Source organism: Sclerotinia sclerotiorum, genomic scaffold (assembly GCF_000146945.2).
Source record: "Sclerotinia sclerotiorum 1980 UF-70 scaffold_1 genomic scaffold, whole genome shotgun sequence".
NCBI classification, from domain to species: domain Eukaryota; kingdom Fungi; phylum Ascomycota; class Leotiomycetes; order Helotiales; family Sclerotiniaceae; genus Sclerotinia; species Sclerotinia sclerotiorum.
In genome coordinates, this window is record NW_001820835.1 from 2,267,400 (window position 1) to 2,279,615 (window position 12,216).

The window sequence follows — 12,216 nt, forward strand, 5'->3', positions numbered from 1 at the left end:
CAACTAACTCTTAACAAATGCTTATCGCTCTTATCGGGAATGACCCCGCCATCCCCCATTCCTGCTTTGTGCAACAGCTACTAGGTAAAACTACCTACCTATTCTGTAACTTTTTCGCCGATGATTCATTCTGATTAGATACGTAGATTATTGGTTGATTTTATGTAAGTCTAAGGGCTGAAAGAATTCTTGATGAGGAGAGAAGATAATTTGAATAGTTTCATTATTTGAGCTTTTCGAATTCTCATATAGCTTCAGTACTCAATTACCGTACTTTGCAAGCTTAGCTATTCAGCCTCTTCACTCCAGTTCAGTTTCGCAGTTTGCCAACTCATTTCTGATTGTCCAAAAATATGTCAAGAGTCAAGGATCTCCCATGGCCCTCGCGAATACCAGATGATGAATATGCCGAAATAGCTGCTGGTATTCCTGCTAAGGATGAGCCGGTCATTAACAAGTATCTTGGTGGGAGAGAAGCACTTATAGATCAGGAGAAGCAGCAGCGCAGTGGTTTGTAACATTTCAGTAATCTAGCTACTTTTACTTGGAATCGCATACTTACACACTCTTTACAACAGACTATGCATTTAAATCCACCCTTTCACCTCTCGCCCAAGAAGCCTGCGACATCGTCTCTCGCATCCGTCTCGAAGAACAAGCGTCGATCTGGACATCGGAATTCGAAAACCATGTTGCGCAAGAAACGGGGAAGAATATATATCCAGGTATGATGTTTAGTCTGGCGAAGGAAAGAATGGAACAGACGAAATTATGGCAGATTGTGAAGAAGATGCCTAAGGGTGCTCTTTTGCATGCTCATATGGATGCGATGGTTGATTACGCTTTCTTGTTTGAGGAGTTGTTGAAGACGAAGGGTATGTGCATTTTTTGTGATAGAGCTTTGGATTCGCCTGAGAGTAGAGAGGCGGGTCCGGTTAAGTTTAGATGGAGAAAGAAGGGAGATGGGGATGGTGCAGAGATTTGGAAGAAGGAGTATAAACCGTTCAGTTTCGTGCCTTTGAAGGATGCTGCAGAGGCTTTTCCTGGTAGTGGGCGAGATGGATTTTTGCGCTGGCTCAGGAGTCGGTGCACTATTACTGATACTGAGTCTATTGAACATCATCACGGTGTTGATGCAGTATGGAGAAAGTTTAACTCGGTTTTCACGATTCTCAACACGGTCATCTTTTATGAGCCTATATTTAGAGCTTTCATGAGGAGAATGATGCAATCTCTACTTGCTGATGGCGTCAAATGGGTAGATTTACGACTGGCTTTCACTTTCTTTTACTATAGTGAAGGACAGGAGAAAGCAGATGATACGTACAGCAATATGTTCAGAGCTTTCGGAGAGGAGATTGAAAAGTTTAAGGCATCAGAAGAGGGCAAAGGTTTCTGGGGCGCGAGGATGATTTGGACTGGTCTTCGAGTTTTGGATACAAGAAAGATTGTGGAAGATATGGACGCTTGCTTGACCATCAAGATGACTTACCCTGAGCTCGTATCTGGCTATGATCTTGTCGGCCAAGAAGATGCAGGAAGACCACTGAAAGATCTACTTCCCGAACTTTTCTGGTTCAGGAAACAGTGCGCCCAAGAAGGAGTGGAGATTCCATTTTTCTTCCATGCTGGGGAGTGTCTTGGTGATGGTAGCGATACAGATGAAAATCTTTTCGACGCCGTCCTACTCGGAACTCGTCGAATCGGTCATGGGTTTTCCTTATACAAGCATCCTCTATTGATTGATTTCGTTAAGGAAAAGAAGATCCTTGTAGAGAGCTGTCCAATCTCAAACGAAGTTCTGCGTCTTTGCGCTTCCATCATGTCGCATCCTCTTCCAGCACTTCTCGCTCGAGGAGTTTCCTGCTCTCTCTGTAATGACGACCCGTCAATTCTCGGTCAGGATGTTAATGGTATGACGCATGATTTTTGGCAAGCTCTGCAAGGTTGGGATAATCTTGGGCTTGCTGGTTTGGGTTCGTTGGCCGAGAATAGTGTAAGATGGGCTGCATTCGAGGATCAAAACAATGCCAAATGGTTGGAGGATGTTAAGGATGCTTCAATAGGAAATGGTGTGAGAGCGAAGAGGTTGCAAGAATGGAGTGTGGAGTGGGAACAATTTTGCTTGTGGATAGTGACGGAGTTTGGGGATGATGAGGATAGTGCGAAGATAATTAGAGAAGATGGAGACGGTCCTCTGGCTGCTCAGGATTAAATCTAGTAAGTCTGAGAATGATGGACCATCAGGAGTTGGGAGGATTTGTGTTAGGGAACCACATGCATTCAACACGGCGATTTAGGTTCTGATTGGGGAAGTATAAAATACCCTGACTGAAAGTAGGAATTCAACATTAAAAGCATACCAGAAAATAGATAAGAATAATAACTCTATTTCATAGCTACTTTGTGTAATTGATATCTCGTCTGACGTTATGAACATGATATGGCACGAAGATCATGGTTGTACTCGAGGTTTCCTCGTACAAATTGTCTCGAAAGATATCACCCGGACTTTGACCGCCTATATAACGGTCATGCATTCAGCACTGACTCGCAGGAGCCCCCCTGAAGCTAATCCTGTATATTGTGATTTACGATCTGTGTGATAACAAGCAGAAGAAGAGAAGTAGAGATCCAACAAAGGTTTATGGTAAAGTAGTGAGATAAATACGAATTTAATCATTTAGATATCATATGTGCCGCCTCCATCATATCCACGTCAGAAGTCAAACCCGCACCAGGAAATTTAGTTTGTTTCTTATCGATAAGGATTTACCCCGAAAACAAATGGCAACCCAGACAATCTAATCATCTAATCTTCTACCTAAACCATCCATCCTTCTCTTCTACAACCCAACAAACCATTTGATTCAATCAACCGGGACTCAATCAAATGGTCCTGTAGGAAATTACAATTCAACAGTGGCGGGTGAGTGAGCACATTCACTAATCAGTACTGATTTACTCGAGCCGTAACAACTATAAAGTCCATGGTACAGTCAAGTATGATGCTCATCTTGCACCAGACATTATTAGTGCACGAGGTCGATGTCAGGAGCCGCCGTCCCTCTTAAGACAGGAGCTTCCACCAAATACACCGGAACTTCTTACTTACTTTCTTCCTGGCATTCTTTAAGACATTCTTGCTTGGAGGCTTTGATTCTTCTAACAACTTTTAATAATCCTTTACATTACAAAGTCGCAAGCAAAGATGGCGTCTTATTTTCAAAGTTACTTTCAAGCATCCTCGATGCCTAAACGGCTACTCCAATATGCGCTCTCGAGGTTAGAGATTCTTGATACTGATGCCTTGGATTTGGAGAACTTGGATATCGCGTGGGGAAAGAATAGCACATTTGAGTTTAAGGATGTTGGCTTAAGGTTAAAGGTAATTATGTCGTCATTCTAGGGTTCGAAGGATGATGGGGACATGATGTTAATGTGCGATATTTAGAAACTCGAGACATTACTGCAACTCCCATCTACGATCGCATTGAGTAAAGCTAAAGTACTACTGCTGCGACTTACGATACCGGTGGATGTATATAGTAGCCCGATATTGGTGGAGGTTGATGGGGTGGATGTGCAGTTGAGGGTAAAGGAGGAGAAGGGCGCAAACAGTTCGAGGACGAATCATGATCGGTTACGGAAGAAGTCTACATCCAGGAGCCCAGGCCCAGATCCTGCACTTCCAACGGCAGAGGATCTCGCGGCATCATTCCTACAAACAGAGCCGAGAGAGGAGAAGGCAGAGTTGGAGGCCGCAATCCTTGGGGAGACGCAGGATATATCAGAGTCTATTACATCTAGTGAAGATGGAGATTTGGAAGTACCTGTTGGGACTGGAACAGCTCTATCTTTACCGGCATTCATGGCTAGATTCTTGCAGGGGATTGTAGATAGGTTACAGGTACGGGTGCATGGGATTACCTTCAATGTGGATGTTGATATTCCCGCGGAAGGACCAACGCCAAATCGTACCACGGACCCTGTTACAGTGCAATTAAAGATTGATGATGTAGATATCGAGGGCGTCACACACGATATTGAGTCTGCTCAAACAAGAGGCGGGAAGGACATTACGTCGTTGTTCAAAGAGGGAAAGAAACTTATTTGTCTAAGCAATATTCGAGGAGCCTTGATTACGGAAGCTAATCTATTTCAAACTCTGTCCCGGTCATCTTCAATTTTGTCGCCAGCAGTCCCACACTCAGATATATCCGAGTCTAGGCGAACCACCGAAATGAGACGATCATCAGAAGAGACACAAGCCATGTCTGTTGGAAGTGTGCGTGCATTTGATGGAGTAGCTTCGCCTAGCCCCCGTCCATCGCCTGCTTCATCCCTACGAGCTTCTGAGACCTCATTACCGGAAATACGACGTCCGTCAACACCTCCACGGCCTCTGAAGATTTCACCGTCGTTAAAGGCTTCAATTGCTGCTAGTGATGGTGGACGATTTGATGATGCATCGGAAGATGGACACTCCAATCGTTCCGTTAGTGTGCATGAGGATATCGACAGTAGTGAGATGGGAGATAGCATTCTTCATAATTCTGCATATCTTGACCAAATTACCGAATCTCAGCTTTTGGATGATCACGAGGGAGACGATATGAGATCCTCACCATCCCAGTACGAACAGGAGAGGCATAGTGCACCTAGCGAAAACTCGCGCACCTCAACGCCTAGAGCCTCAACTCATATTTCCCCATCTTCTAGTCGGACTCTTGGATTCAATCAATTCCCTAGCATCAATAGAGCCCATAACATGTTGCAATCTACCATGCTACCACCTAGGCCCCACACCAGATTCTCTTTGGAACGAGTTTCTCACTCACAACCCACACTCCCATCCAGTACTGCACCACTTGATCGAAGTTATCCTGTTCAACAACCGGAGTCTCCTTTGGAGGTTGATGCGATGAGTGAGGCTGATAGCTCAGTAAGCTCAACTCTCAACGAGGAGGCGGGTGATGACCTTGCGCAGTCTCAGTTGTTTAGCCACGAAGACGCGGAGAGTATGTATATGAGTGCCGTGTCATATACTTCCGCTGCCCCAATTCCTGGTGGCTGGGCAGATTCCGGTACAGAGAGCGAAGATGCTAAATCTCCTCCAGCTACTCCAAGAGGTCCTGATGCTGGGAGGGAAAAGCTCGATAATCTTGAGAATGCTCGTCATGCTGTTCCTCTAGATGGAGCTTCCGACACAACACCACTTGAGCAATCTACAATTCTTCCATCGGGATCACTACACAAGTCAGCTAGGAGCATTAGTTCTATGCATCCGGAAACACCGCGTCGATCCCCGCCATTGTATCAAGCCTCAAGTGATATTTCTGTGGAATCGACTGCTTCTGCTGATGACTATAGCCGAATGACGAAGCAGATTTTCAGCCTCGACCAGATCGCTATCTATATACCAGCGATGAACAATCCTTCTTCTGATCCGGTGGATGCTGTTGCTGAATCTGCATTGTTTGGTAGTACTTTCGATGGCCACAGTGACTCATCGCGCTCAAGAACAATGGATCTTCCTGGGGCTTTTTCCACGCATTTACCAAGGGAACAGCCTTCGCGGCCATCACCCAGACCAGCACTCCGGACTCCAGTACAACCAGCGAAGAAGATTGAAGAGGAAAAATTGATTGAAGTTGATGTGGGGAACTTGCTGGCTCGATTTGACGTATCTGTAGGCAGACTAATCTACAAGCTTGTTTGTCAGATCCAAGAATCTATGAAACAAGAGCCACAAGCCGTCGCGTCAAGTAAACCTACATCCAGCTCTACCGAACCACATCTAAAGATCAGTGCCAAAGAGATTTCACTTAGGTTTCTAGAACAACTCCAGGGAACTTTAGGCTCTCGGGCTGCAGAATCACAAGCAAAGACATTAGATTCAGATGTCCTTCTCAGGACTACATTAAAGGGACTTGATGTATCCCGCAAGCCCTCAGATTCTATAACTAAGACTAGCATAACACTCCAGAAATTCCTCTTCGGCTATGCTCAAGAAAACATTATTTCTTTTAACGCTAATCTGCAAATGAGAGCTTCGGTTCGTGACCTTGCTGCTTCTGCTGGCATCGATGTTTCTGTCGATATGTATCAAAGCTCTGATGGCACTCGATTTGAAGTACAGACATTACCACTACACGTGGCGGTGGACCTACAGCGACTAGATGAAACGTTTAGTTGGTTCGGAGGATTGAGTAGCGTTCTCAATCTCGGTAGCTCTATGGCTTCAAATGCGACCGTCACTTCTAACCCCGTACCTAAGCCGAAGTCAAGAGGCGTAAGATTCAATACGCCCATAGGACCCGATGACAAGACAGCGGCCGCACAGAATAAAGCAGATGTGAGAATTGGAGGATTTATCCTTGACTTGGTGGGCACTGAATGCAGTGTTGGGGTTGAGACTTCTGCTGTTAAACTAGTCAGTCGTGAGGAAGGAATTGGAGTCGCGATCAACAAGATTAGGTTGTCCGGGCCACATCTCAAGCATTCAAATGAAGACCCTGCCATTCTGGTTGATGTCTCTTCAACACGAGTTGAACTTTTGAATGCACCGAAGGACAATGACATAGATCGCTTACTAGCTTTGATCGCGCCGTCAAAATCAAAGTACGATCAAGATGATGATATTCTCCTTGATACCCTTCTTCGTCAACGACAACAAGGATCTGTATTACGACTCACTATGGATGATCTTCAAGTCAAAATGGGTAACCTGCAAGAGTTAAGCTATCTTCCAGACTTGGGTGAAGAAGTCGCAAGATTATCGACCGTCACCAAGTATCTACCTGATGACGATCGGCCGGGTCTGTTGTCGTTGGTATCGGTCAAGAAACTTGGGGTTAATGTTGATGTAAACAACACCTTGGGCAGTCTTCAGCTCAAAGCTACCGATTTGGAAGTGGCACAAATTCCTATACCTTCGCTAGTAGCTTTTAGTGTCGCCACGGTCTCTGCTTATCGAAACTATTCTGAAGAGCTGATTGGTGCAGGCACGGATCAAACGTTTATGGAGCCATCGTTACGAACACCAACTATAATGGCTAGACTAATCGGCGACGAGATGGAGCCCATCGTAAGGATCAAGCTATGGAATCTGAGGATTGAATACCGCGTACCGACGCTAATGGTACTGCTCGGGTTAGCTGACAATGCAACCGAGAATGACATGTCAGCTAGTATTATGGCTTCGGTCGCTACTTTGAGGGATTTGGCACAACCCCGAACTTCAAAGGGCAAGGGAAAGAGCGTTGAGAAGGCCTCCGCATCTAGTAACAGCGCTGCAAAGCCTATGACAATTGATGTTGTTCTTACAGACTGCATCGTAGGTCTAAATCCTCTCGGCTTGCCTTCGAAAATTCTTGTCGTATTGACTGAAGCGCACGTGGCTGCAGTTTTGCCAAAGGATCAGAATGCAAGTGCTACTGCTGAGCTGAGCAAGGCTTCGCTCCTAGTCATTGATAACGTTGCACATCTAGCGACCAACGTGCCATCAAACCGTAAAAGGAATTCTTTTGATGGGGGCAGCAATCAAGTCGCAGATCTTACTACAATGGGTTATGTGTCGGTCAGCTACATTTCATCTGCGAAGGCTACCGTTCTCCTTTCCGTCGACGATGATGGACAGAATTGTCTTGATGTTGAGCTACGAGACGATCTTTTCGTTCTTGAATCATGCGCCGACTCGACTCAAACATTGATTGGTGTGCTTGGTAAATTAGCTCCTCCGGCACCACCTCCGAGCAAGGAAAGCAAGTACCGCACAAAAGTCATACCAGTTAAGGATCTATTGGCTTCTTTATCTGGTGATGCTTTTGGAACTGCTGAGGGTAACTATGACTTCGACAACGACTTTGGCGATTTCGGAGATGTAGCAGAAGAGCATGAGGGCGATCTTGGTTTTGACTCAGATTACTACAAGGATGAAACCGAAGAGGGCTATAGACAAGCTGTGCTTGAAGATATTGGCGAGCCATTGGCATCCCTGAACCTAACCACACGAGACACTCGGGATGGTGTCCTACTAGATAGCTTTGTTGAAGATTCAGAAATTGGGAATGAAGCTTTGTCGTTCCACGAGGATCATTTTGGGACAGGCTCTGTACTGGAAGGGTCGGCTCATAGGTGGAATTCGGCTAAAAATACCTATGACACGTCCAACGAGAGCAAGGTCAAGAAGAGTCCTCTAAAGGTGTGCGTTCGAGATGTGCACATTATCTGGAACCTATTCGATGGTTATGACTGGCAAGCTACCAGGGATGCAATTTCCAAGGCTGTACAGGACGTCGAATCAAAAGCCATCGAAAAGCGCGCACGAAACGAGAGACGACCGGCCTTTGAGCAGGATATTGATGATGATGAAGACACGGAGATTGGTGACTTTCTCTTCAACTCTATATGGGTTGGTATCCCTAACAACCGCGATCCCCGAGAACTCGCTGCAGCTATTAATCAAGAGCTGAATGATAATGCGACCGAGACGGAGTCAATAGCCACGACAAATTATACAATCACTCCAAGCAGACAAGGAACTGGTCGTAAACCTAAGAAGCTTCGACTCAACCGAAGTAAACACCACAAGATTACTTTCGAACTAAGAGGAGTATGTGTCGACCTTGTGGCTTTCCCACCATTTAGTGGCGAAACCCAAAGTTCTATTGATGTTCGTGTGCTTGATCTCGAGGTTTTTGATCATGTTCCTACTTCAACATGGAGAAAATTTGCTACTTACATGCAAGATGCAGGTGAGAGGGAGAAGGGGTCAAATATGGTTCACATCGAGATCTTGAATGTCAAACCAGTATCCTATCTTGCGGCATCCGAGATTGTATTGAAGGTTACTATCTTGCCGCTACGTCTACATGTTGACCAAGATGCCCTTGATTTCATCACGCGGTTCTTCGAGTTCAAAGAGGAGTCGGATGTAATACCAGGAGCACCAAGCGAGGAACCATTCTTGCAACGAGTCGAAGTTAATTCTGTACAAGTCAAACTTGATTTCAAACCAAAACGTGTGGATTATGCAGGTCTTCGTTCAGGCCATACGACCGAGTTTATGAACTTCCTCATTCTTGATGAAGCCGATATGACCCTCAGACATACTATTATCTATGGCATATCTGGATTTGAAAAGATGGGCAAATGCCTCAATGATATCTGGATGCCAGATATTCAGAGAAATCAACTACCTGGTATCTTGGCCGGTTTAGCTCCAGTACGCTCAATTGTCAATGTTGGAGGTGGCTTCAAGGATCTTGTGGTGATACCCATGCATGAGTATAAGAAGGATGGAAGAATCGTCCGAAGCATTTCCAAAGGTGCTGCCGCTTTCGCCAAAACAACCGGTACCGAACTTGTCAAACTTGGTGCCAAGGTTGCTATTGGTGTACAGACTGTTCTTCAAGGCGCAGAAGATTTCCTCGGCCCTCAAGATGCCTCTATCCCTCACGGTAACTCTAGTGAAGATGAAGAAGAACGCAAACAAATCTCTCTTTACGCTAATCAGCCAGTAGGAGTATTCCAAGGCCTCAAGGGTGGCTACGCAGGGCTACAGCGTGATTTGGTCATGGCCCGTGATGCCATCATTGCAGTTCCTGGGGAAGTCATGGAAGGAGGTAGTGCCAAAGGGGTCTTGAGGGCAGTGAGGAAGCATGCTCCTACTGTGATATTAAGGCCTGCAATTGGGGTTGCAAAAGGAGCTGGTCAGGTATTGATGGGGGCTACGAACAGTTTGGATAAGAGAAATCTGGAAAGAGCTGATGCTGTAAGTTATGCTTTATTTTTGGTTTTATGATGATTTATTAATTTTATCTGCAGAAATACAAAAAGCATTGAGCTTTACCACGTAGCCAAATCATTCTTACACGACCCTTAGTGAGAATAGGGGAGAACACAAGATATTTCGGTAGAAGATTGCCAAGCTGAACTAACAGTTCGAAATTGATGTCATGGTACATTGTTTTTTTTACATCGCGATATTGCAAAATTGCAAGCATAGCGGAGGGGTTTCTGTATGAGCATTGAGAATGGTGCATTTTTCTTTCTTTCTTTTTATCTTCTTAGTCATTCTATCTTCTCCTTTACATCTAGGGATTATGAATGGAGTTACTTGATGATTTTGGAATGATGATTGGGACGGGTTACGATTTACCTTTGAGATTTTGGTGCTTGAGATGGATGGGATGGGATGGGGAATGGGATTTGTTTTTAGGACACGGGTTATGTCACTTCGAGATAGTTTGGGATGAATGTGATAGTGAATGAATGAACAGAGGAACGGAAATGATTATATTAGATTGATTAGTTTAATTGGTTTGAATGAGATGGTTTGATGATTAAATGTCAAGAAGATGGGGATGAGGAGGAGGGAGGAGGAAGGAGAGGAAGTGGATATAAGATTATAATATAATATCTATATATCTATAATTATATTGTTACGAGGTTTGCCGTCTAGATCACGTGGAAGTGCTCTAGGCTCTCGAGGTGGTTTATAATTAGGCATCAAGCAGGGATTTAAGTAATGATAATAATGATATATGATTTGTAACTAATAATAGAGTATACTAAATAATTGATCTTAAATATAAAGCTTTATATAAAGGAAATCTATCTTGATTATATAGACCTTTGTGTTCTGAAAATCGATCGACTTTTGAAGGGTCAATCGATTCTCAGGGCCAATCGATTCTCACGAAATCGGTCGGCTTTCGGATCAGGTGACACTTGTCACATGATCCTGCTAGCTAATTGGTTACCTGATGCGGGTTATGTTACGCCGTCGTAACAGATTGGTCGTAACTGTTACGGCGGTACTCAGTTATGACTAAGCAAAGGGTCACGTGGTCCCACTCGTCCCACTGATTTATATCGAGGGGAACGGTGGGACATACAGTACGACGATCTATATAATCAAGATGGATTCCCTTTGTATAGAGCTTCGTGCTCAAGATCAATCATTTAGTATACTCTACTATTAGTTACGAATTGCATTATTGTCATTACTTTAAGTCCCTGCTTGACGCCTAGTTATAAACCACCTTGAGAGCCTAGAGCACTTCCACGTGATCTAGACGGCAAACCTCGTAACACTAAAATCTCATTTTAACCAATAAGACTTTTATTATTTAAGGAATATCACACGGATCATTTTGGAGTTAGTTTTCGGTAACCGTTATACTAGGGGATAGTAAAAAAATATGATTATAGAGTATTTTAATCCTTTTCTGAGATTGCAATAGTTTAATAGGTTAACGTTTAAGTACCTAGGTATAGAGTACCGGTATTACATTGCATTGTATTTATTGCGGTACTTGTACAAGTCTCAGCTGTGCAGATGGCGTGTGGCGGGCATATGGCGTATGCATGATAAAAAAGATTGTGGATGGTGGATGAGTTGGTGGTAGTGGATGCAATTGCCGGTGTTAGAGTTGTGGAATTACGGAGCGGAGTAAGTAGACGTGATGATGTATGCAGGTCCGGGACTTGGTTACCTGTTTGTGGAGATGGGAATAGCTGATTTTGATTTTTTCCGTAGTTGGTGCGTAGAGCGTACGGAGAGTCGGTGATGTGATTAGTAACTTATACGTATGTGTATCTATGCAAGTATGTATAGTCTGTGGCGCCGTGATTCGGAGCTGCTTGATAATCAATCGTGTGGCGAATTGGATAGTGGAATACGTGTATTTTCAAGTAAATTGAATACCAATATCTAGTAGACGTGGTGTCACTGGTGTGGCATGATAAGTGGCTGGATTCATTCATTCATTCTTGTAGGCGCAAACCTGGCTTGAGTCATGGTGGCTGATATACTCTACATAATGCACATTCCACTTGTGTTCGTGAGGGGATGACTCTTGACTCTTGAGCACCGCTGGTTCGTTTCGAAATCGCTCCATCTTGAGTTTGGGGGGTTTTTTAAAGCGGAATGGATGGTTGGTGTGATGGATATATATTGACTGGTAAAATTAGATGTCCTTTAGCACCTATGTATAGTCACACGGGTACTTATTATATAGTCATACGGGTACTTATTTAGTAGAGTTCTCGAATAGCTATTGAGATGATTAAAGTATGTACGGTGTATGGAGTATGGAGTACGGAGGAGTGTGACGCATCGACGAGAGACAAAGTGAAATTTACTCCTCTTAATTACAGCGGCGGAGTACGCAGGAACTTGAACATCGGGGTTGGGGACTTTTCTCG

The 12,216-nt window shown here is 44.3% G+C and overlaps 2 protein-coding genes across 2 annotated transcripts; both read left to right on the forward strand.

Moving 5' to 3' along the window:
- Positions 1 to 353: 353 nt before the first annotated feature.
- SS1G_00879 (hypothetical protein) lies at positions 354 to 2,215 on the forward strand (the record flags this gene model as incomplete). Its single annotated transcript, XM_001598740.1, has 2 exons — positions 354 to 510; positions 579 to 2,215. 2 exons carry the CDS (start codon positions 354 to 356, stop codon positions 2,213 to 2,215), a joined length of 1,794 nt encoding a protein of 597 aa, XP_001598790.1.
- Positions 2,216 to 3,250: 1,035 nt separating this feature from the next.
- On the forward strand, positions 3,251 to 9,849 carry SS1G_00880 (hypothetical protein; the record flags this gene model as incomplete). The annotated part of the gene is made up of 3 exons (XM_001598741.1): positions 3,251 to 3,388; positions 3,455 to 9,778; positions 9,832 to 9,849. 3 exons carry the CDS (start codon positions 3,251 to 3,253, stop codon positions 9,847 to 9,849), a joined length of 6,480 nt encoding a protein of 2,159 aa, XP_001598791.1.
- Between the last annotated feature and the right edge of the window lie 2,367 nt (positions 9,850 to 12,216).